At 38.8% G+C, this 23,076-nt stretch overlaps 2 protein-coding genes and 1 long non-coding RNA gene across 5 annotated transcripts in view; 1 reads left to right on the top strand and 2 right to left on the bottom strand.

Moving 5' to 3' along the window:
* ASB5 (ankyrin repeat and SOCS box containing 5) overlaps window positions 1-2,044 on the bottom strand; it is a 29,816-nt gene extending 27,772 nt beyond the window's left edge. The window contains exons 1-2 of one of the 3 annotated variants that reach the window (XM_061474740.1): window positions 1,964-2,044; window positions 92-384 (exon numbers count right to left, since the gene is read on the bottom strand). In XM_061474740.1, coding sequence (XP_061330724.1) covers window positions 92-287 — 196 coding nt within the window. In that variant the 5' untranslated portion in view covers window positions 288-384; window positions 1,964-2,044. Of the gene's footprint in view, window positions 1-91; window positions 385-1,202; window positions 1,225-1,963 lie in introns of those variants that run through there. The other 2 variants (XM_061474749.1, XM_061474766.1) reach the window with 2 other exon arrangements.
* Window positions 1-23,076, bottom strand: part of LOC133280260 (uncharacterized) — a 613,335-nt gene that overhangs the window by 28,878 nt on the left and 561,381 nt on the right. The window lies entirely within an intron of this gene.
* SPCS3 (signal peptidase complex subunit 3) lies at window positions 10,001-17,331 on the top strand. Its single transcript, XM_061474783.1, has 5 exons — window positions 10,001-10,366; window positions 12,768-12,843; window positions 15,354-15,428; window positions 16,511-16,626; window positions 17,111-17,331. Exons 1-5 carry the CDS (start codon window positions 10,224-10,226, stop codon window positions 17,241-17,243), a joined length of 543 nt encoding a protein of 180 aa, XP_061330767.1. The 5' UTR covers window positions 10,001-10,223; the 3' UTR covers window positions 17,244-17,331.

Below are 23,076 nucleotides of genomic sequence, written 5' to 3'. Positions count from 1 at the left end.
TGAAGCTAGCAAGGAAGTAATTACCTGGGAAAACAAAGAGTAACAACAAAATCCCCAAACAGTAGTGATAAGATAGTAAGTACAAATATACCTTGTCCTTGAGGAACTCCATAAAATTCAGCAGCTATTCTTGCTGCTTCCTTACGGTTTCCTTTCACTATGTAGAAATGACTAAGTATAGCAAGGCTGATCTTCACAAAAAGTTTAAAACAAAAAAGTGAAAGTATAGTAAAGTAGACATTAGATAGCTGCTGAGCAAAAGGGCGACTTTCTTCTATGACAGTCATTGCTGCAGCAAAATCTCTCTCACTGTTTGGGTAGGGCTCTCAAATGTGTTGATAAGATCATATGGCTCCAGCCCTGCACTCTTGGGAACAACTGGTCCTGAGGAAAGAAAATATCAGCTGGTCATGATGCGTGCTGCTCAAAATATGACGATTATTTATACTGTACATAGTACTGAGTTCACTGCCACTCCTGCTAGCCTGGTAATATTCAAGTGAGACAGAATATAATAGAGACAAGTTCCAAGATCCAGGACTGTACTTGTTCCACTTGAAAGGTCTATTTCATTACAAATTCTGCAATTCTAACTCATTTATTCATACCCTATTAATACTTGTTTAAAAATACACTGTCAAAATTATCAATAAGGACTACAATTTCATGCACTAAACCAGGTAACGCAGGTAATCAGTTTTTGCTAAAACAAGTCCTCCTGCTTCTCAAGTACAATCCTTCATTTTATGTTAGACTAATATTTTTTTCCTACAAAACTAAAATCACATCAGTTGAATACTTGAAATCCACATTAATACAGAAACAGAAGTTGAATATACACCATCTATGACAGTCTCATTATTTTGTTCAGGCTGAAAGAAAACATCTAGTATACATGTTCTTAAGCATTATACAAAAAACAGAGCATATTTTAAGAACAAAACTAGTAGATATAAGTAAGAACTTGAGGCACCTAAAATTAAGTTACTTACAATGTAATTAAAATTGAGCAAATGCAATTGGTAAGCATACAACATGGGAAATTTCTAATGCTTATGATACAGTTCATTGTACTGCATCGTATTATTTTAAACCTATGACATGAAAGGCTTTATTTCTTGGCCAATTTTAGACAGGGGAATCTAAGTTCCTTAGATGTTTCAAGAATTAATTTGCTTATATCCCATAAAGCTATTACTCACAGTCATCAGCAGTTATGCACAAGTTGTTCCATTAGCGCAACTGCTGAGTAAATAATGGTGTCACAACATGATACAAACTGAGAAGCTGCCAGACAGAACTGAATTCCTAAGTCAGTTATAATCCTGAAATAAAGAATCATGACAGCATTGAAAAGGGTCCCATTCTAAACTTTTATATTTCCTTTTAAATAAAAGAAATAATGTCTCAAATTACAGTTTAAAATAGTCTACCCATGGTAATCCTAAACTGAAACACCCCTTCTATTCTATCTTGGATTCTGTAGTTTGATGGTCAGAAAAAAAACATTTTAGAATGTTGGCAACTGTCCATCAGGAACAGAGGGTATGATCCAAATGTCACTGCACCCACAGATCCCCGAACTTCAATGAACACCATAGCAGACACTAAGGATATGATACAAAATCATATTTCTGAAACCAAAGTGGCAAAATAAAGGACCTCTTGTCATCTGGCTCCAGAGGTAATTTAAAAGAGTAAGAATGTACAATGTTTTTTGAAAACTACATTGAAATAAGCCTATATAAATGAAGACAATGATAAAAGGAACTTGCTTGGAAATAAATATAAAGATTTTTTTACTGACAGAAACTGAATTGAGCTTATCTTGAGAGAAACAGACATTTCGTCTTTTTCTTTAAGAAAAATTTAATCCACACAAAAGTCAAAACAGTAACCAGAAAAGGCAATTAAAAAGCAGTTACACCGTTAACTATATTAGTCTGTGAAGAAAAATATACACATTTTCTCCTAAATTTCATTTATAGACATTTTCTCATCCAGACAGAATAGGAGCTGCTCTCTTCATACCATAGTTAGAAGCAGGAGTGAGTACTTAAAATGTCAAATGAAAATCCCTTTTTATATTTGGCACATTGTTATCTGACACTGAATTGAGGTGTCATGTTTTCCGTAAGGATAAATAGGCATTATGTTCTGAGATACCATTGCCAATTTCCGTTTCAATCATTAATAGAAATGATATTTTCCTTAGTGACACATCTAGTATTGGAATTTCTTATTTCTTCCATATTTCTACTAGTATTATTAAGCTTAATCAGTCCACAGAATTCCACAGCCATCTTAAGTACCTGTTTTGCAAATTTACCCTGCAGAATAAGGAAGAATCCTAATTATCTCACAGAAAACCTTTCTCGTTTCGTAGTGTTTTACACAACCCCTTTTTTCTTCATGCCACACTGTGTCATCTTGTAAGAGTGTTTTATCATCTGGACTTCCCCCATGTTTTGCTAATTAACAAATAGTCTTTCTGCGTAGAGGCAAAAATCCAAATAGTAATTACTATAAATAACAGCTGTCTGTAGTTAACAGCAGTGCTCAGAATCAACCTTCCCCTTACAATACTGTCTCCTGCTTCTTATAGCTGAATTAGATAAATCACTGAAAAGAAATTTCTCAGTTGTTAGGTTGTCTTCTTTAACTTGAATTTTTCCATAAAGGGTCAACAAAAACAACAAAAGCTTTTTTCAAAAATAAGGCTGTGGATGTATGTAATACTTTGTAAGTGATCTTTTAAAAATTCTCATTGCTCCATAAAACCTCTGTTTTTAGAAACAATATGAATACTGAGCAGGAGAGTTATTCCTACAACAAAGCTTGTCTTCTGTCCTCTCAAAAATTTCCTTCCTCAGCTATAACCTACATAAAAATGAAAGAAATTATGAGTTTTCAGAATTTCAGTTCACACATGCTCATAAGAAGCTAGAAAAATTACTCTCCTAATAATATTTCTTTTTTAAAGCTCTATAGCTTATATGTGCCAGCTTAACTGGAAACTCTCCCAACTGCACAGAACAACCAAATTTATCCTAATCTAAGGCTACTAAAGCTCTGCAGAAACTGCCATTACAGCTTGCTGACAAACCCATCCTACCAGGCATCCAGTCATGAAAATAGAACAATTGTTCAGATGTTAACACTCACACGGCATTTTGGAAGAATCAAGAATGTGAATACTGAGACTTGAACACCAACCAAATAGCTGAGAGCAAACCCGGGCAGACTTGGAGAGCTAGGTACAGAAAGCTACATACATTGTAACAGAAATCAGAAAGTAGAAGCGTAAGTAAACACATATAGGATCCAACAGTCAATGCGATGCCATTAAAGTGTAGAAAACCTGGCATCTAAATGTTCCAAATTTTCTGTTGCACAGCAACATAGAGTGATTGGAGTCTGGTCTTGCAGCAGCGCAAAATATTGAGAGCTTCCAAATAGAAATGCATCAGCAACATGGAACAAACATACAATGTTGCAAAAACATCAAAGCACTTGAAAAGAGCAGTAGCCTAGTCTGGAAATTCACATTTCCTGTATAGTTTTGGTTTTTTGGGAATGAAAATTCTCTGCCTCATCTCACTTATAAAATGGGTTTTAAATGACTCCACTCAAGAGCAGTATTCTGAAAAAGACTTCATTGCCCTTAATAAAACACTCAGATATTCTGGCAAAACCAATATTGAAACTCATTAGGTATCTAATAATTTTTCTTTTACAAAATTTGGATAATAAACCTAAATGAAATATTGAATGGCTACAAAATGGATTGCATGGACAATTATTGTAACCTTTAAGCTTTTATTACAGCACACAGGAAAATGGCACAAAGCCACACTGCAGATAAACAATATTAGGATTTTTGGTTTGTTTTAAAAGCACAGTAATACTGCAACACACAAGGATCCCTCCAGCTTGACATATTAGCACATTCTCAGGAAATAGAACAAGAACAATGTAATCATCTGGTATGCTTTCCCCACTTGGGGTTATTAACTATTTTAATTTTAAAACCATTTTTAAAACTTCAAATTAGGGAATTTATGGTCTTAAATTCCCTTTTAATGTAGGTTGGTCAGTTATAATTTCTAAATAACATAATCGGTACATCCCAGATAGCAATATTGCCATTTATTAAGACATTTATAAAAGGGGTTCATTTCAAACTCCAATGCTCAGACAAATCAATATGCTCTTTATTGCTTAACTATGTAGTAGCCAAACACAGAAAGAGAGTATTCAGCAGTGGTACCTGTTCACGCTAATTCCAACTGTTTGTGAAATCTAATGCAACTTGCCCACAAGCTAAGGAAGTAACTTTTAGAAACAAGTATGCGCTATCTTCTATGATTAATTACATAACCACATTAATAAACTATTTTATTCTCGCAATTTTTCCTCAATGCTTTAGAAGACAGGTATGCTTAATTTTCAGTAAGACAAAGTACACAAGAAAAATAACACAACTGACATAATATTTAGACTTTGAAGGCATCTTTTATTACTAAAGAGTGTAAACCCCTTATAAATGTGATTTGTTTATGGTGTCTTTGGATCTGTAAAATATATTTCTAATTAAATCTTTTAAAATAACATCCTTAAGTAGATTAACATGGGCTGTATAAGAGTATAGTTATGGCACAAATTCTGTTACAGTTAGTCTTAATATTTTTCTCAAATATTTTGGAGATGAATCTAAATGTCTGAAAAAGAAAATGGTTTTGGTTTGTGTTTGTTTTTGGTTTGTTGTTTTTTTTTTTAAAGACAAGATATTCAATGCAGTATAAGGAATTATTCCTGTGATGCTTCACTTGCATGTCTTTCTCTACATAGCTAAAAATACACAAGAAGTTCAGGTAGCTGTCCCTCTTTTGAAGTTTCTGGCTAATACCAAATACAACAGGAGGTGATTTAATGAAATGGGATGCCAGGAAGAGGAACGGGAACTTACAGGCGCTTGGAAGAATTCATTATTTTCTATATTATAGACAATCAAGCAGGAAAAACTTCTAAAACAATTATGTCAAAACAGAGTTTAAAATAAAACCAGTAAGAAGCCAGTAGTTCTAGTACCGAGTTTCTGATGTAAGCACACAACACTTGATGAAGGACTTAGAAATGCTGAGAAGCCCTAGCTACTAAAAAGGCAATGTCTAATTCAGCATGAAAGATGACCTGCTGACTTGTATTTTAACAGGTGCACAGCATGCTAATCCTCAACACTTAAAATTTTATCTGACTCCTCTAAAGTTACTGAATGTTGTTTATGTTGTTTCCTCCTTGATGTTTGTTAAACAATTTTTTTCTATTATGTCCTACTCAAAGCATTTGAACTGAACAAATCTAGAGCATCTATTTTAAAATATATTTGCTCATATATGCTGTTACACAAATGTTACCTTCAGTTAACATTGAAAGTAAGACAAAAAAGACAGACATACCATAAAATGATTTTCAAAAAAATATTAAATGTTCTGTTCAATAGCCTTCATAACTTAAGGATATTATGCATCTAGCTTAGGCATAGAAAACCAAATAAATCATATTCATCTGATAGCTACAAGAAATCCAGCAACTGGAGAACTGGAAGACACCAAACAGCTGCCGAGTCCTTTTCCAAACAGGAATGCAAGCACATTAGCACAACTCAAACACTCTTTCTTTGTAAAATGTAAAGAGAAGCACAGACTTCATGCCTCTGTTTTGGGGGTAATGGAAAGAAGAATAGTGAGAGAAGACAAACTTTGGTCAAGAAAAGACCAAGCTTGGTTCAGATCTGAACCGCTTTTTCATTGCACCCTATTGCTATCCGTAAAAATTCTACAGACTTACATGACAAAGCCATATTCGTGGCACAAAAACCCAGGAGTTGTGCCACCCACTGAAGCAAACACAACACTGTAAAATAAACAAAAGGTCTATATCTCCCCTTTACAGCTTTTCTTCCTGAAGTACATTCATGACATGGCTACCCAGAATCTACATAAACAATGCAGTGTAAAGTTGATATCCAAAGTTATGTTTCATTCAGATTTTTTCAGTTCTCATAATTCATGATAGCCCTCTGATCACCCAACTGAAGACTAACCAAAAGTCTCTTTCAAAATGCAATGCAATGGTACCTTAAGTGTCGTAATAGGGAAAATCAGAATAAGTGTCGTAAAACATGTCACCCTCCTCCTCTTAGTAGGCATGCTCCAACTTGACACTCATTCTACTAAGCAGCTGCGTATTTGGACACCATTACTCTTCTCTCATAAGATTATGAAAGGCACCACTTTATTTAAAAAGCTTTAACACAAAAAATTTTCTTATAGCAAGTTTTGTGACATATATAGTTTCTCTTTGTAGTTTAGTGTAGTACATTATTTCCATAATTTCTCAAACTGTTTCAGAAAGTAGAAATTTATGCCTTTGGGTGGATACCATTTTTTTTTTTTTTTCCTTCACTGTATTAAAATTGGTGCTCTTATACAGTTAAGGCTCTATACAAACAAAGTTCTGGTACATGAATGGTGCACCCTTTCATTTGTAACATCACAAAGAGTTTGTGTATTCTACTGCTTTTAATGAATTTAAGGTGGGTTATTCAGGTGTTTCATCTTTCCTGTCTGTACAACTATCTTAGACAACACTTCTAACATACAGACTTGCATATCTGGATTTCCAGAGAATGGCATTACCAGTCAAGGATTTAAATATCAATCAGTATCTCTAGACAAAACAGATATTCCCTGTACCACATGTATTTTAAAAAAGTGACTCAGATATTTAGGAGACTATGAAATTCCAGTTTTCTCACTTTCTCACTCCTTTGAAAGGATACACAGACATTTTAAAGCTGTATCATCTACTTATACACTCTCTGCTTCTCACAATGGTGACAGATGCCACTTCAAGTACAAGTCTGATATCAAGCAATCCCTGCTCTCAGCAACATTATTCTATGAGCATGCTTGATCTGCTTAACCAGTCTACCTAATCACTGGCAGCAAAGTTCTATACAGAAGGGAAGTATAACTGACCTGCTTACAAGTAAATTCAATCTGAGTTCTGCTAACACAGTAAAGTTTGCTCTACAGTACTTGTTGCAGTCCTCTGGATATCTAACACAACCCAATTATTAAAAGCATTATAGAAGATGATTCCAAAATAAGTCATGTATGTGCTTGGAGACATTACTCGAACTAGAAACGTGTCAGACAGCAGGCACACACAGCCTGCTGACAGACAAATTGTAGCAAAACTTGGCCCCCAGGAGTTAAAAAAGTTACCACCTCCAGCTGCCCATTCCATTCCTCAGCTAAAGGTTCCTCCCCTCTTTCTCCCTTCCTGGAAGCCCACAGGAAGGAATGTCTGTTGGTATTCAGCCACTTCAGTTCAAAATCTGTCAATTTAAACTGCTGATGAGTTTAAACTAGTGTGATGGCCTTTACACTGAAAAAAAAAGCTCTAACCCCCTACCACCCATTCTGATACAGAGACAGTAACCTCCTGTTAAAACATAATATCAAACTGAGGGTAGAATACCTCAAAATGCACCATACAAGCTTCCTCTGAAGGATATTTAGCTGTAGTTTTTTGACGGCTCGGTGTACTGATATGGCTGTATGAGTGAAACTTTGAGAAGTCACATTTTGCTTCTCCTTCCCTTTGTACACTTCCTTTCTTAGGTCCAAATAAGCGTTTTCATCACCAACCCCATGTCTGCAAGAACTTTAAAAATTCCTTCTTCAGCAACTAGTTCACCCTCTTCCTTAGGCATGTGGTACTGTAGCTACTATGCTTTCGATATTTGAAGTAGCCTGACAGAACAAACTTTGCTCTTTCTTATTTTTCTAGAAGGCAGTGCAATCACCCTATTAATCTAAATTCATGCAACTGACCCTGGTATTTTTGCAGGTTTTACAGTTACTCTTTGTTTTAATGAACTGCAAAAATGTCACATGTTCTTATTAAATAGCTGTCTCTAAATAAATGAGAAAGTAAATAAATTGGTAACATTCAAATCCCAGAACAGCCATCATGTGCAGATTTGTTTTTCATCACGTATACATTTAGTACATGAGAAATGAACTTGACAGAAATTTTATGTTTCAAATGAGAGTTTTCATCTCTGTAAATAATATCATCTGTAAATAATATCTCTCTGCCACTATGAAATCTAGACAAATCAGAGTTTACAGAGTTTTCATCTCTGTAAATAATATCATCTGTAAGTAATATCTCTCTGCCACTATGAAATCTAGACAAATCTTTTCAGCTGTTTGAATTAATACTTCCTGGACTGATAAACCTATTTTAGATCCATTGTATTTTTTTTAAAATTTATTTATGTGTAAGGCCTTTAAATTATGCTGTCATTATAAGACAAGTGTCAATTACTCTGAATGTAAAATTTGCTTGAAATAATATCCAAGTTATGAATGTTTTCTCACCAATTTGAATTCCTTTCAAAACTTTTATCCTACGTTATGGTCTTTTATTTCTTCTATAATTAACTGGGTTTTTTTTTCTTCATTACAAACTGTTTCTAAAACCAGTGAAATCATCCATTTCCTTTAATTTTATACCCTTTTCATACTTTCATACTTTTTCAGACCTTCCTTCCACCTTTATGGACTCCTGTATATGAGCTCCTTTTCCTACTCTCATTTACAGCATTGGAATCTTAGAGCTGGGAAGAAGTTAAATATAACTGAACCACTGCTGACACCTGTTGTCCACCTTGAGAAATCTGTTTTAATTAGGTCTGATGTACTTAGTACAGGGAAATATAGAAAAAAAATATAATAATTAAAAAGAAAAACAGATATCTTTCTTCCTCAGTTCTCAGACTCACAATGTTGCAGGTCCAGGGAGAAGAACTGGGTGCCAAGTGGGGACCTACGAAAAGGAGTTAGAAACCACCTCACTGCATAACATAAGCTTCCCTAGCACCAATTCAAAGTGAAATTTCAACCAACTTGGAGGAAGAAGGTGAAAAACTGCCTCACCCTGCGAACAGTGTGAGATTGCAAAGCCACCAGGTAAAGAAAAAGGATTCCTGTGACATGCCCAGATACTAAATGAGGCTTCTAGACAAGATGATTTACATACTGAATATATATGTAACAAAGTGCAAATGCACAGAAACATCTTATAGGAAACAAGGCAATGAATGGCAAACCACAGTATCAATAAAAGCAAGATACAGACATCAAGTGAAAAAACAGGGCTTCACCTCCAAGGTTACCTATGCTTTATTACATAAATACTAGAATCAACCAGAGCTATCTATAAACACCAACTTCCCTCTAAAGACAAAAGCCTTAGCAGGTGGCAAACAATTAATATGCAAAAAAATCTTCCAACACGGAACAACCCTTTTTTCTTTTCGTTAAGTTACGAAGGAACCAGGACGAGAACACGTCCTGCAAGTGTCAGCGGTGGGAGTACTGAAGAGCCAACGCCAACAGCGCTCCGCAGGGACCTCAGGGGACAGAGCCATCGGGGGCCACGGCTGCGCGCCAGCACCTTCCCGCGAACACGAAGGACGCGGGCAAGCCCCTGCAGCCACAGCTCACGAAAGGAAAATACACCGCTCACAGCTAAGCAGGGCACAACCAAGCCGGCATGCCTCCTCTACAGATATGGTTTTTTCCTTCTATAAAGCAGAACAACGCAGAACACACCGCACAGGCTCCTTTATGGAAGCCTATCACCTTCGCTCCGCGACACTTAAAGGGCAGGGCGCGTTTCTTTCTCTAAACCCCACAGTACGAGGATGTAGGTCTCAAAAGGCATTGCGGCGCAAAACTAAAGGCCGTCTACTAAGAACAGAGCCAAAGGTGCCCTGGCAGCTGAAAGGCTCTAAACTGCATCCGCTGCCTGCCCAGCTGGCGGGCGGGAGGGAGGGACACACCTAGCTCGGCGCAGCCCCGCTGCGGACGGAAACTGGCAGGGGCCGTTGCGGCCCTTGCGCAGGCGCAGAGCGGTGCCGGGCCGCGTAGCACCGCCCCGGCTGGGCAGGCTCCGGGCGAGGCCGCCCCATCCCGCCGGCCGCGCGCCCTCCTTCGTCCGCGGCCCCAGTGAAGCCGGCACCGCCCGCTTCCTGCTGCGCCCCAGCAGCACCGCCTGGTTCGCCGCTCCCCCCCCCCTTCCCCCCCTCCCTCCGAACAGCGGCTGGAGCCTGCGAGCCGGGGCGGCCTGGGCCGAGCGAGGAGATGAACACGGTGCTGTCCCGGGCCAACTCGCTCTTCGCCTTCTCTTTGAGCGTGATGGCGGCGCTCACCTTCGGCTGCTTCATCACCACCGTCTTCAAGGAGCGCAGCGTGCCCGTCAGCATCGCGGTCTCCCGGGTCACACTGTGAGTGCGGGCGGGAGAGGGGAGGGAGGGAAGGAGGGGCGGAGGAGGGCCGGGCCGGGCGGCGGCTGCCCGCTGGCGAGGGGAAGGGTTTGAGAGCCGCGGCTCTTGCTGGGCTGGCCGCCGAGGGGCCGCTGTGGAGGGAGTAACGACCGGGACGCGCGGGGAGACGTTAGTTCCCGCCGCGACCGGAGGCCTGCCGGCGCTGCCGCCGAGCCCCGCTTCCTGCCCGCTCCCTCGCTCCCGGCCGGGGCCAATGAGCGAGCCCCACGACGGCGCTCGGCCGCCTCGCGGCCCGGCCGGGTGGGAGCTGGGGCGGCGCCGCTCGCGGTGGGCTGTTCGCCGCTGGTCCATTCGTAGGGGATGCCGCGGGGTCAGCGGTGCCCGGGCAGGCGGGCTGGCGTGACACCGTGCTTGCGAGCACCAGCCGCGGTCTCTGTGTCCGGGTGGTGACAGGGGAGTCGAGCCAACTGCTTTTGGCAGTTCCGGGAGTGCAAGGACCTTAATGAACTGGATTTAGTTAGTTTAATACCGGTTGTATAAGTAGTCCCCTTAGATTTTTCCATTGGCAAAGTATTTTTCTTTATTTTTGGCGTGGTCTGTGGCAGCAGACTGATTGGAATGGCGTTTCTTCGTGTGAAACGCACCAGGTGTAGAATGCATAATAACAACATCAAAAGCATGTTGCCCTCAAGACGCAATGTGCTGGTGCAGACTCGTGCCACAGGAACTACTTTTCAATTTTCCTACTATTTTTTTTCTCCATAAGGAAACTGTCACAGAAAACTTCCATCAAACTAAATATGTATGATGCAAGGGACTGTCGTTTTGCAAGCAGCTGAACTGCTGCTACTGACACCAAAAAGTGGTGGTCTTTGCTCCTGCTTTTAGCTTCGTAGTCTTTTACCGGAGCCGCGCAGGGGAAATGGGCTCATAGGATGCTTTACTGAGCTGCTTTAAGTAGGCTAATGACTTTGGGTTTTTTTTTTTGGCCAAGTTAGTGACCTAAAGCAGCTCATGGAGCTTTGGAGCCCCCCCGAGGTAAGTGGCATGAGTGGATGGCTAGCAGCAGGGTTTGATAGGGGAGATGAATGCAGATAAGGAGAACTGCCATCAACTTTTGAATTGGTTTAAAACCTGTGGAAAAGGAATCCTGTATTTATGCTAAATTGAGGGTTGCCAACAGCATAAAACTGGCATGAAAGCATATATCTGAATGTTCCAGTGAACTTAACATCTGTGAGGTAGCACAGTAATGCCTAATTTGGATGAAATCTACACTGCCCATACCTTTTATGATGCACAGATTGGTATTAAGGAGAGGCGTTATACCTTACTTGCATTTTTGAACTTCTCAGAAGTTCTGCAGACCTCCATATTTAAGGCCTGATATCCCACCAGGTTGTGATTCAGAAATGTAGTCAAGTGCTTGGTAAGGGTTGCTATATAAAAGGTGTTGCTTTTTGTAAAGGGATGGAAATTTGTAACAAGGTTTAAATGGGGAAGTTTTGGTGGTGTTTTTCTTAACTACCATCTCCAAAACTGTATGTGTGTGGGGGGGATGGTTCTGCTAGTGAACTTGGGTTTTGTTTGAGATTACTAAGCTTAGTGTTAAGGAAATGATACTTTAATGGGTTAATTTTTAAACTGGAGTAAATATAACTAGGAAATTCATAATTCATGATTTTTTTTTTTATATGAAAATTTAAGGTTCATAGCTGATTGCCAACATGCTTATGGTATTCTTTGTAGAGGGTAAGTTTGGTGAATTGGCAAGCTTTGTGAATACCTATGAAAATACCTGCTGTGTCCCTGTTACTTTCCAATCTCTTTTTTTAGTGTGGTTTAGTGTGGCAAGGTCAGATATTCCTGCAAATGTGGATTTGTAATAAAGTTTTCCAAAACTTTATGGGTTTTTTTTGTACTGTAGAAGAATATAAGCATCTTCTTTATACTGCTACTTAGAAATGTTCCAGGGAGATATCTTATAAGTTGGGGGGGAACTGCAAACAAAATCATAAAAAGGTTGCCAGCAAACAGCCGTACTGCTGGTGTTCCAATTAGCTTTATATCTTTGGGGATGGCTAACATGTACTGTACTGAAATGGAATGTAGTGCAGTTCAGGTACAGAAAAATACAGATTTTTGTTAACAGGAAAAAGTCTATAGGCTATTTGTGCAATTTGTACTACTATGGTGTCAAGGCCTCTCACTCAAATCTGGGGCTACATAATTTCAGGAGGGCAGGTTTTATTTTGTAATGTTGATTAGATATTTTGACAAAAATATTTCAACACAAGTACAGAAAACAGATGAGGGAAATATGTCATAAGAATAGTAGTGTATGTAATGCATGAAAGGGAAATAATGAGAAAATCTAATTTTGTATTTTGTTTTGTCTTAGAAAAAATCTAGAAGATTTCACTGGACCAAGAGAAAGAAGTGATCTGGGATTTGTCACATTTGACATTACTGCAGATATCCTTAATGGAAAAAGTGGTTTGAAAACATTTTGAAATAATATCTTGACATCTGTTTTAGTTACTTATAATCTTCAGATATTCAAGACTTGAGGAAAACTAGCAATTTTTCTTAAAACATAAAGCAGTGAAAAGTAGTGTTTTACATAACTACAGCAGTAAAGTAGACCTTAGAACAGCTGTTCCATCTCTAGTAGATGCCATAGAGCAAGTTGTTTTCTCTGGTTTTAATGCCTGTTTTTAAAATCAGACTCTTAGTGAAGTGCCCTGTATGTAATAATGAGAAGTGAAGTTTAACATCTGGACAATATTATCATTAAGTGAAGTTGCTATTAGTGGTTTGAGGTGTATATTAATTATGGGGTTTATATAACATATGATTTTGACTGTCATCCTCAATCTAGAAATTCTGATGCACCTTTCAGACTTGTTTTGTTGTTAGGCTTTCAAAGTTCTTGCCACATAATAGTTGCATACAAGTACCTGTCTTGTATTTCTCTGCTTTCTTGCTAGTCTGGTTTTTACTGAGGAAAGTGTGTTGTGTCAGGGTGGTTTTAGTTGATTTTGGTTGGCTTTTTGGCAGTAGAAGGAAATAATTCTTAGGATTTAGGGTCTTGACATAATAAAAAATGCTGTGTTTTTCTGCAAGAGGTTGGTACCAAATAGAAGGCAATGTGCTTTACCTCAGGTGTTTTACACTAATACTTGCCTTGCAGCTGGGCTGAGATTCCTGAGATTTTTCTCCGCCTGCTGTTTTTTGTCACTCTGTTAAGCAAGGTATTACCTCTGTGTTTTGATTTCCCTGTTTTGGAGAATACTACTTTGTGTAGGCAAACCAAACAAAATACAAATCTTGAATACATGTGAATGCTGGATAAAAAGGTTAATCAGATTTTTGCAGGTGTGTGTTCCACAGGAACAAGAGGAATGGGTTTTTATCAGCTGGAAGCAGGAGAGATGAACTCCTAAGTCTGAGTTATACTTCTGAAATGCTTATACATGTTAAAACCAGAGACTAAAATTCTAAAGTAGGTGAATCGAATTGTACACAATGCATATAGGGGGAGGCAGAGCAAGATACTGAAAGAAGTTTTCTTATACAAGGATTAGTCTGCAGTATGCAGACATAAAGATTCCATGTTTTAATGACTCTTAATAGTAGAGTAGCTTTAAAATTTGTTTGAGGAAAAACTGACTTCATCGTTCTTGCCTGGCATAAAAAAAAAAACCTTGCAGTGTGTAGAGTTGTAAAACACAACTTTCTGGTAGGTGTTGTTTTGGACAAAAATCTTAGCAATACTGGTCCATGGGCTCCCTTCATTAAAGGAAACAAGTTGTTAGTCCTAGAAAGATAAAATAAAATGACAGAAAAAGAAACTAGGGAAAGGAAAGCTGTTTTTGCAAACTCTTTTTAACTTAATTAATGGCTAACTTTAGCAGGTGTTAAGAAATCCTACAGAGTAGTTCTTCAGAATCTTGTTTGTTGTTTTGAGTTAGATGGCAAAAAATGTACAAGTAAAATAGCTCCAGCTATTCTTGCAGCAGCATCACTTAAATAGTTCTTTCCTCATTTGCCTTTTGAATTAGTGGCTTAAGAACATCATTCAGTTTTTGGATGAGTGGAACAAGCTAAAACAGATTTTTAAGTCTGATTGGGGAATCTGCTTAATTTGTTCTTTGAGATAGTTGCAAATATAATAATAATAAAAAAAAAGAGCATTGGGAAATAGAAGATTGCAGATAATCTTTATTGTTAGTTAAAAGGTCTTTTCCTTAGCAGTCACACACTGCATCCTATTGTTAGACGAACAGACAAGTATTTGGAATATCAGCTTTACTACATGGTTAGTCTCAAATGGTAGTCATCAGTTTTTTTATTGATCAGAAAACTGGGCAGAGTTTTGTTCCATTCTAGTAAGCTGACTTTCTTTGTAGTAAGTAGGTAATTAATTAAATTTGCTAATTCCTGATGTCCCTTCCAATATGAAATACTTCCCACCTACTAACTTCTTCTCTGTCGGTATGGCAGGCTGTTTGAACTCTCTACCCTTCGCCAATTTTGTATTTACATATTGTTTAATACTGTTATATCTTGATCCACAGTTGGATACCAGGGTTCCTTGACGGTAGAAATAATCACATTGAAGATATTTACTAAGGAATTCTTTCTTGCCTTTTATGTTTACGATTTTGTAATAGATTGCCTAGCAGCAGATTATGGTTACTGTCTTACAGTGTCAAATACAGAACTCTTAAATCATTGGAGGAAATAGCCATTTGGTTTCATAAATAGTAAAATATAAAACCCAAAGCCACCACCAAACAGAAAATCTGTCCCTTTAATATGGTTAAAATATATGTTAGAGCTCCTGAAGTGCTCTGATAAGAAATAAGATGAGGTATGTTGAAAGATAAGAGCTCACTGCAATTACTGTAGTCTATTTAGATCTAGTAAAAATAAAACAAGGTTATGTAAGTACAATATGGTATTTTTCTTAACTCTCATACATCTGCAGAGTATATTTGACTGGAATGTTAAACAATTGTTTCTATATTTGTCTGCAGAATATTCAACGAAAAACAATGTAAGTATCAAAAAGAAAGTTGGAGTAATTACCCATTTTGTACTGCAGCTATTTTTAACATCCTGAAGTTCTGCTGGGAAGAGTTAAGGCACCAGCATTTCCTACTAGCTTGGACTGTTCTTGCTGGCCTTCATGATTGTTATTTTCTTGACAGTTTAGCTGCAGGGTGGGAAGTTCAGCCTCATGAAGCCTAACTTAACATGTGCCCACCAGAGTGGGAGAAAAGTCACACGTGTCTTGTTCACTTACATTGGTGTGCTCAAAATGATTTTTTTTTTTCACTTATTTGCTCTGTCAGTTTTACTTTTCCATAACATTCTGCAGCTGTCTGCTGTTAGAAACAAGATACAGTGGCCTTTGGTCTGGGCAGGTGTGGTGGGTCTTTCTTTCCATAGGTCATTGAAGCATTTGCCTGTACCAGCTACTGTAGCCCCAGAATATGTTTATTTTATCTCATCACACTTCTCATATTAATTGGCCTTGCTGCATCCTTTTAATTGATTGCTACTTATGTTTCACTTCAGATAGCTGATCTGATAAGACCTGTGTGGAAGTGTACAAAGCTGAAGTGATTGCATTGAAACACCATGCTGCCGACTGTACCACTGAATTCTAGTTAAAGCTAATACAGTCACATTGCAAGGATATAGTGAAGGCTTTTTTTTTATATCTTAACTTGCTGCAGAAAACTATCTCACTAGTTTTAAGTACCTTTGTTATTTTATACATGCTGGTGGATATTCTGTTTGTACTAAAATAGTGCATAGGGTTCTTTATTAGGGTCTGGGACTTCATTGTCTTGTTTCATCTTTTAGACTTTTTTTCACATAAATCACTAGCTTTCACAAATATTGCAAAATTTTATTTTCTAATTTGTTCTTTGTTGTTTCCATTTATTCTGTGCCGCGCTTCGGTGTGTAGTAGTACCAGTGTCCCCCTCTGTAAAGCATTATTTTGTTAAATTAGTCATGGATTCCAAGCATGTACTTCAGGGGTTTTAGATGAATAATGCTATGAAATTCCAGTGACTGAATATGATCTTATAAGTTACCTTGCTGACTTAATTATAATTGTGTTTTTAGGCTCTAAATCAGGTGGTGCTTTGGGACAAGGTCATGTTGAGAGGAGATAATCCAAAGCTGTTCTTAAAAGATATGAAGTCAAAGTACTTTTTTTTTGATGATGGAAATGGTCTCAAGTAAGTATATCCTGTTTTTATCATTATCACTATTATTCATGGTGTCTTGATGAACTTGCATTAATTGCATTTTAGTTTCTTGCCATGGTATGGTGCTGATATTCTGTCTGATACTTTGTCAGTCTGTTGCATCTTTGTAGCTTGATTGTTAAAAGATAACCTTGAGGTACAAGATACTTTGTTTCTTCTGTAGATTAGAAGGTACACTGCTAGTGTGAGCAATAGGCTTCTGGTTTCTGTTTCCAATACTTGTGTGTGTAGAGTTCATTCTGTGATGCACTCAACTGCAAAGGAGCTTGGTAACAGTAACAACAAAAAAATTCTTTCCTGAAAAATAAGTAGTACTTCATGAAGTAACTAAATAAAATTAACGCCATTATTTCTTGGTCAGGAAAATAATTTGTATCCTAATTTAATATTAGTGATTATTAATTAAATTGTTTATCTTGAGTATTTGTGCTGATAGTCTTCGTTGCTTTTGCAGGGGAAACAGGAATGTCACTTTGACTCTCTCCTGGAATGTTGTACCAAATGCTGGCATTCTACCTCTTGTAACAGGATCAGGACATGTGTCTGTACCTTTCCCAGATACCTATGAAACAACAAAAAGTTATTAAATTATAGTACTGAATCCTAAGCAAGATATTTTTATAATTGTATATTGTGAATAAATTTTATTGCGGTTTCTTCTCATACCCCACACAACCCTTCAGTGAAAGGTACCTAATTTCCTCAGGCCTAACAGCACAGGAAAAGAAAATGAAAGTTCAGGGTTGGGGTTTTTTTGTTTTTGTTTTCATTTTGGTTTGTTGGTTTGTTTTTTTGTTTGTTTGTTTTTTAATAAAACAGTGAAGCTGAAACTTAAGGGAAAGGCAAATTGCAGAGTAATGGTTTTGGGGGGGAACTGAGGAATTTTTTTTTTTTTTTTTTCTCCTGTCTGTTTGGGTATTGACCTCCTTCTCTTTTAAATAAACATTTTTAAACCAGAAGATAGTCTTACTGTGTTTTTTTGTGGGTTTTTTTTGAGATGCTGAGGTAGTTATTTGATCTGTGTAGAAGTCAAATACACCTGGAGTCAGTTTCTGTGAGTGCCTGGAGGAAATGTCTATTCTGTTTTGCAGCATTTTGCTTAGGGTGTTAAAGTAAGGTAAGTTTGGTCCTTTTAGGATTGCCAACAGCTACTTTGAGAACTACAGGCTGACTGACAGATAATAAGCCATCACATTGTGTTTTGAGAGCCATTGCTGTATCCCACATGCAATTCTGTATTATAAAACATTTTAATAACTGATTATAAAGTAGCTAACTGTAAGAATAAAGACATTTTCTCAGTGTATTAAGCACAAGTCAGTAAGAAGAGTAAAAGCTTTAGCTAAAGAAAGACTGCTTACAAAGTGACCACTTGATATTTATTGGGATCTGCTCAGCAGGAACAATCAACATACTTGTTCCAGAGGGCGCTGGGTCTAATATTGGGCTCCTCCATAGCAAGGAATGGAGCAGATGTTCTCCAAAACAGTCTAGGAAAGCATCTAAGAAATAGAGGATTTCCCATAGGAACACAGAAATTTAAACAGATTTACCAGCTTGAGCATGGATATGAGTCTACCTTCAAGTCTTCCTGATTTCCATCAAGTAACAAGCAGTTTGTCAGCTCTTCAGCTGAAGAAGTAGCCTCTCTGGCTGCAAGTCCTGTTCTGTGTGTCCTCCTTCATTCAGCTATAACTGCAAATACTTGTCATATTTGGGAGGACAGAAGAAACAGGTTATTAGGATTGCCTCTTGGCAGTAATGGTGCTTCATACTGAGTGACTAGTGTTTTTTGCTCATATATCCACTGCCACCTTCCTGACAGTTCTCTGTGTACACATATGTCTTCAAACAAAGTATGTTAGAGTTAATTTACTGCCAGACTCAAAAAGAGTAAACATAACCTGAAATTAAAGCTATGAGGTTTTTAATACTGCAAATTAGGGGAGGGGTGAGGTGTGGAAACAAAACAAAAAACCCCAAACAAAAAATAAAATGGCAACCCAGGAGAAATGATGAGATTTGGAGTGCCAAGCCTTTCAGAAGAAGAGGTGCTGAAGACTGGAGCAGAGTCTTCTGCCTTCATTGTGAGTTCACCAGAGCGGATAGATTTCAATGAAGCCAACTTACTATCAAAAAGGGATGTTTGTGAATTATTCCTAACTATTCAGTACATTCTCCATGTAGGTGTATCAATCAAAAAGGTGTTGAAAAAGCTTCCAAAAGGTGCTTTGTCTTTACAAACAAAATTTCATTTAAATGTGAAAATTAAAAAATTTTCACAGGAATTTTTTAGGACAATTTTTCATTTGTATCCAGCATATTTACATGAATTTCAGTTCTCTGAACTTTTGCTGCTTTCCTCAGGTCAGCTTAATCGGCACACTGAGGACCCTATTATGTCTGAGCTTTGATTTCAAATGTGTATATTGTTATAAAAACTTAACTGTTACAGAGATCTTAATACTGTCATACAGGAGGAAAGTAGAAAAATATTTTTCTTAGAGATAATTGGGCAAAGTTGTGGAGTTTTATTAATTGCCAAATTAAATTTTGTGTTTATTCATAAATTATATTCCTGAAATGTTTATTGAAATTTGTTTCTGTGGCTTGGCATTCAACCACTTCCTTGTATTCCTTTGTCAGTACTGTTAGAATGTGTTAGTATGGGCTGTCTGTGAAAGAGGTACTTTTAACTATAAAGAAAAGGATCTGTTATCAAAAAGCTCCAGAGGTAAATCTACCTTTTCCTCCAGTATGGTATATTCCTTCCAGCAGATAGTAGCAGAATTTTAAGGTACTAAAATTGTAGCTTCAGGCATGATGCTTGAAGCTTTTCTAGCCTTTCCCAGTGAAGAGAAATTATGTTTGAAGTCATTAATTTAGAGGGCTGAAAAAGAAACCATCACTGAGTTCAAGTTCTTAGGGAGAAGAACTTGTTTTTTTCCTGAGGAGAAGGCCAGAATAGATGAGCACTTAAATGATACTCTAATAGCTTGCTTTTTTGCTTCTCAGCCACCAAACAGGGCAGGATGCTCTGTTTTATTCTTGGTTCAGGGAGAAAGGATGCAAATTTCTCAGTTGGTCTCTTTAAAGCCTTTCAAAAAGTAAAATAACTACTGTATTTTGCTGTGATGATTCTCAAACCATTTATAAAAAGAACATTCTTTTATGGAAACAAATGGCATTCACTTTTCTTGTCTCTTCTATCCATTGTATGAAAAGTAGTATTATTCCTGATTGCTCTCTTAGATGTGTTACTACATAAATAATGATGTTTTATGTAGTGATGTGTGCAAAAGGTGTATTGATAGCAGCTGATTTACTTAATGGGAAAAGGCTTGAAACCCTTTTGTTGGAAATCTGAACTAGAAACACTTCTGATGCATTTCAGATAGCAATTTATTGAGGTTCTTAGTTCTTGTCTAAGGACTGAAAAAATGCAAACTCTTAATGCAGCCTGGGTTTCCATTTGCTGTTGAGAACATGCAGCCCAACGCAGAAAGCCCAATGCAGGAAAGGAAGCTAACTTCAAAAAAATACGTACTTACAGTTCTGCTACTTTGTACATACAGCCTTATTCACAGATTGTAGCTGTAGATATTGAAAATAGACATTGAGAAAATGAATGCTATTGGTTGTTTATTCTTTTAATAAGTTTCTTCCGAGCAATGAAATTAAAGCTAGCTATTCTAGAGCTTCTCAGCCAGATTTAAGTAGAGTTTCTGCACTATTTTTGGATTACAAATGTTGAAAATGTTATGCTTTTGAAAATTATTTCAAGAGGTTTTGCAGAAGCAGTTCTGTTTAGATTGAAAATTCAGGTATTGGAGGAGCAATCTTGCTGTTAATTTTTGTCAGTAAATACATAGAAAATAATTATTTGTCTGGTATTTAAGGAAAGTTCCAGTTTATTTGGCTTCTCAATTTTCTTCCAAAATTGAGATTTTGTCCATTAAAAATAGTCTAAAACTGTTTGTAAAACATTTCTCATAGAATCATAGAATAGTTAAGGTTTGAAAGGACCTTAAGATCATCTAGTTCCAACCCCCCTGCCATGGGGAGGAACACCTCCCACTAAACCATCTCAACCAAGGCTCTGTCCAACCTGGCCTTGAACACTGCCAGGGATGGAGCATTCTCAGCTTCTCTGGGCAACTCATTCCAGTGCCTCAACACCCTCACAGTAAAGAACTTCCTTATATCCAATCTAAACTTCCCCTGTTTAAGTTTTAACCTGTTACCTCTTGTCCTGTCACTACAGTCCCTAATGAATAGTCCCTCCCCAGCATCCCTATAGGCCCCCTTCAGATACTGGGAGGCTGCTATGAGGTCTCCACACAGCCTTCTCTTCTCCAACCTGAACAGCACCAACTTCCTCAGCCTGTCTTCATACACGAGATGCTCCAGTCCCCTGATCATCCTTGTGGCCCTTCTCTGGACTTGTTCCAACAGTTCCATGTCCTTTTCATGTTGAGGACACCAGAACTGCACACAATACTCCAGGTGAGGTCTCACAAGAGCAGAGTAGAGGGGCAGGATCACCTCCGTCAACCTGCTGGTCACGCTCCTTTTGATGCAGCCCAGGATACGGTTGGCTTTCCGGGCTGCGAGTGCACACTGCTGGCTCGTGTTCATTTTCTCATCAACCAGCACCCCCAAGTCCTTCTCCGCAGGGCTGCTCTGAATCTCTTCTCTGCCCAACCTGTAGCTGTGCCTGGGATTGCTCTGACCCAAGTGTAGGACCTTGCACTTGTCATGGTTAAACTTCATGAGGTTGGCATCACCCCACCTCACAAGCATGTCAAGGTCCCTCTGGATGGCATTCCTTCCCTCCAGCATTATCAACCGAACCACAGAGCTTGGTGTCATCAGCAAACTTGCTGAGGGCGCACTCAATCCCACTGTCCATGTCACCGACAAAGACGTTGAACAAGACTGTTCCCAACACCGATCCCTGAAGGACACCGCTCGTTACTGGTCTCCAGGCGGACACTGAGCCATTGACCACAACTCTTTGTGTGCAGCCATCCAGCCAGTTCTTTATCCACCGAGTGGTCCATCCATCAAATTGATGTCTCTCCAATTTTGAGACAAGGATGTCTTGTGGGACAGTGTCAAACGCTTTGCAAAAGTCCAGGTAGATGTCATCAGCTGCTCTACCCCTGTCCATCAGTTCCGTAGCCCCATCATAGAAGGCCACCAAACAGTTCAGGCAGGATTTCCCCTTAGTGAAGCCATGCTGGCTGTCACCAAGCACCTTGTTGTTTTTCATGTGCCTTAGCATGTCTTCCAGGAGAATCTGCTCCAAGATTTTGCCAGGCACAGAGGTGAGACTGACTGGTCTGTAATTCCCCAGGTCATCCATTTTCCCCTTCTTGAAAATGGGGGTTATATTTCCCTTTTTCCAGTCATTGGGAACTTCACCTGACTGCCATGATTTCTCAAATATGATGGCCAGTGGCTTCGCAACTTCATTTGCCAGCTCCTTCAGGTCCCGCAGATGGATTTCATCAGGAAATGTTCTTAAAATGGTCTCGGACTGGATCCTCTCCTACAGTGGACCCAAGGTTTTCATTCTCACAGTCCCTGCGTCTGCCTTCCAAGACTTGGGTGGTGTGGTCAGAGCATTTCCCAGTGAAGACTTGAGGTAAAAAAACACCATTAAGAACCTCAGCCTTCTCCAAATCCCGTGTACCCAGTACTCCCCAGAGCTTCTGGAGAGGGCCTGTGTTGTTCCTAGACTGTCTTTTATTTGCAATGTACCTATAGAATCCCTTCCTGTTATCTTTCACATCCCTAGCCAAGTTTAATTCTAACTGGGCCTTAGCTTTCCTAACCTGGTCCCTAGCTTCCCAGAGAACATCACTGTATTCTTCTCAGGCTGCCTGTCCTGGCTGCCACCTTTTATAAGCCTCTTTTTTTCCTTCAAATTTTCCTCAGGAGCTCCTTATTCATCCAAGGAGGTCTCCTGGCCCTCCTGCTGGGCTTCCTTCTAGTTGGGATGCAACACTCCTGAGCCTGTAGCTGGTGATCCTTGAATATCAACCAATGGTCTTGTGCCCCCCTGCCCTCTAGGGCTATATCCCATGAAATCTTACTAAGTGGGTTCCTGAAGAGGCCAGAGTTTGCTCTTCTGAAGCCCAGGGCAGTGAGCTTGCTGCACGCTCTTCTCACTGTCCTGAGGATCTCAAATTCGAGCATCTCATGATTGCGGCATCCAAGGCTGCCCTGGAGCATCACATTTCTAATGAGCCCTTCCCTGTTGGCGAGCACAAGGTCAAGCATGGCACCTCTCCTTGTCGGCTCCTCTATTACTTGCAGAAGGAAGTTGTCTTCCACACAATGGAGGAACCTCCTGGATTGCTTGTGCCGGGCCGTACCGTCCTTCCAACAGATGTCAGGGTGGTTGAAATCACC

Source organism: Pezoporus flaviventris, unplaced genomic scaffold (assembly GCF_033815535.1).
Source record: "Pezoporus flaviventris isolate CSIRO_AGI_PZ_B2104156 unplaced genomic scaffold, CSIRO_AGI_Pfla_v1 ptg000002l, whole genome shotgun sequence".
Classification (NCBI taxonomy): Eukaryota; Metazoa; Chordata; class Aves; order Psittaciformes; family Psittacidae; genus Pezoporus; species Pezoporus flaviventris.
Note: the sequence above shows the minus strand (reverse complement) of the source record. Positions and strands in the feature narration are given on the sequence as shown.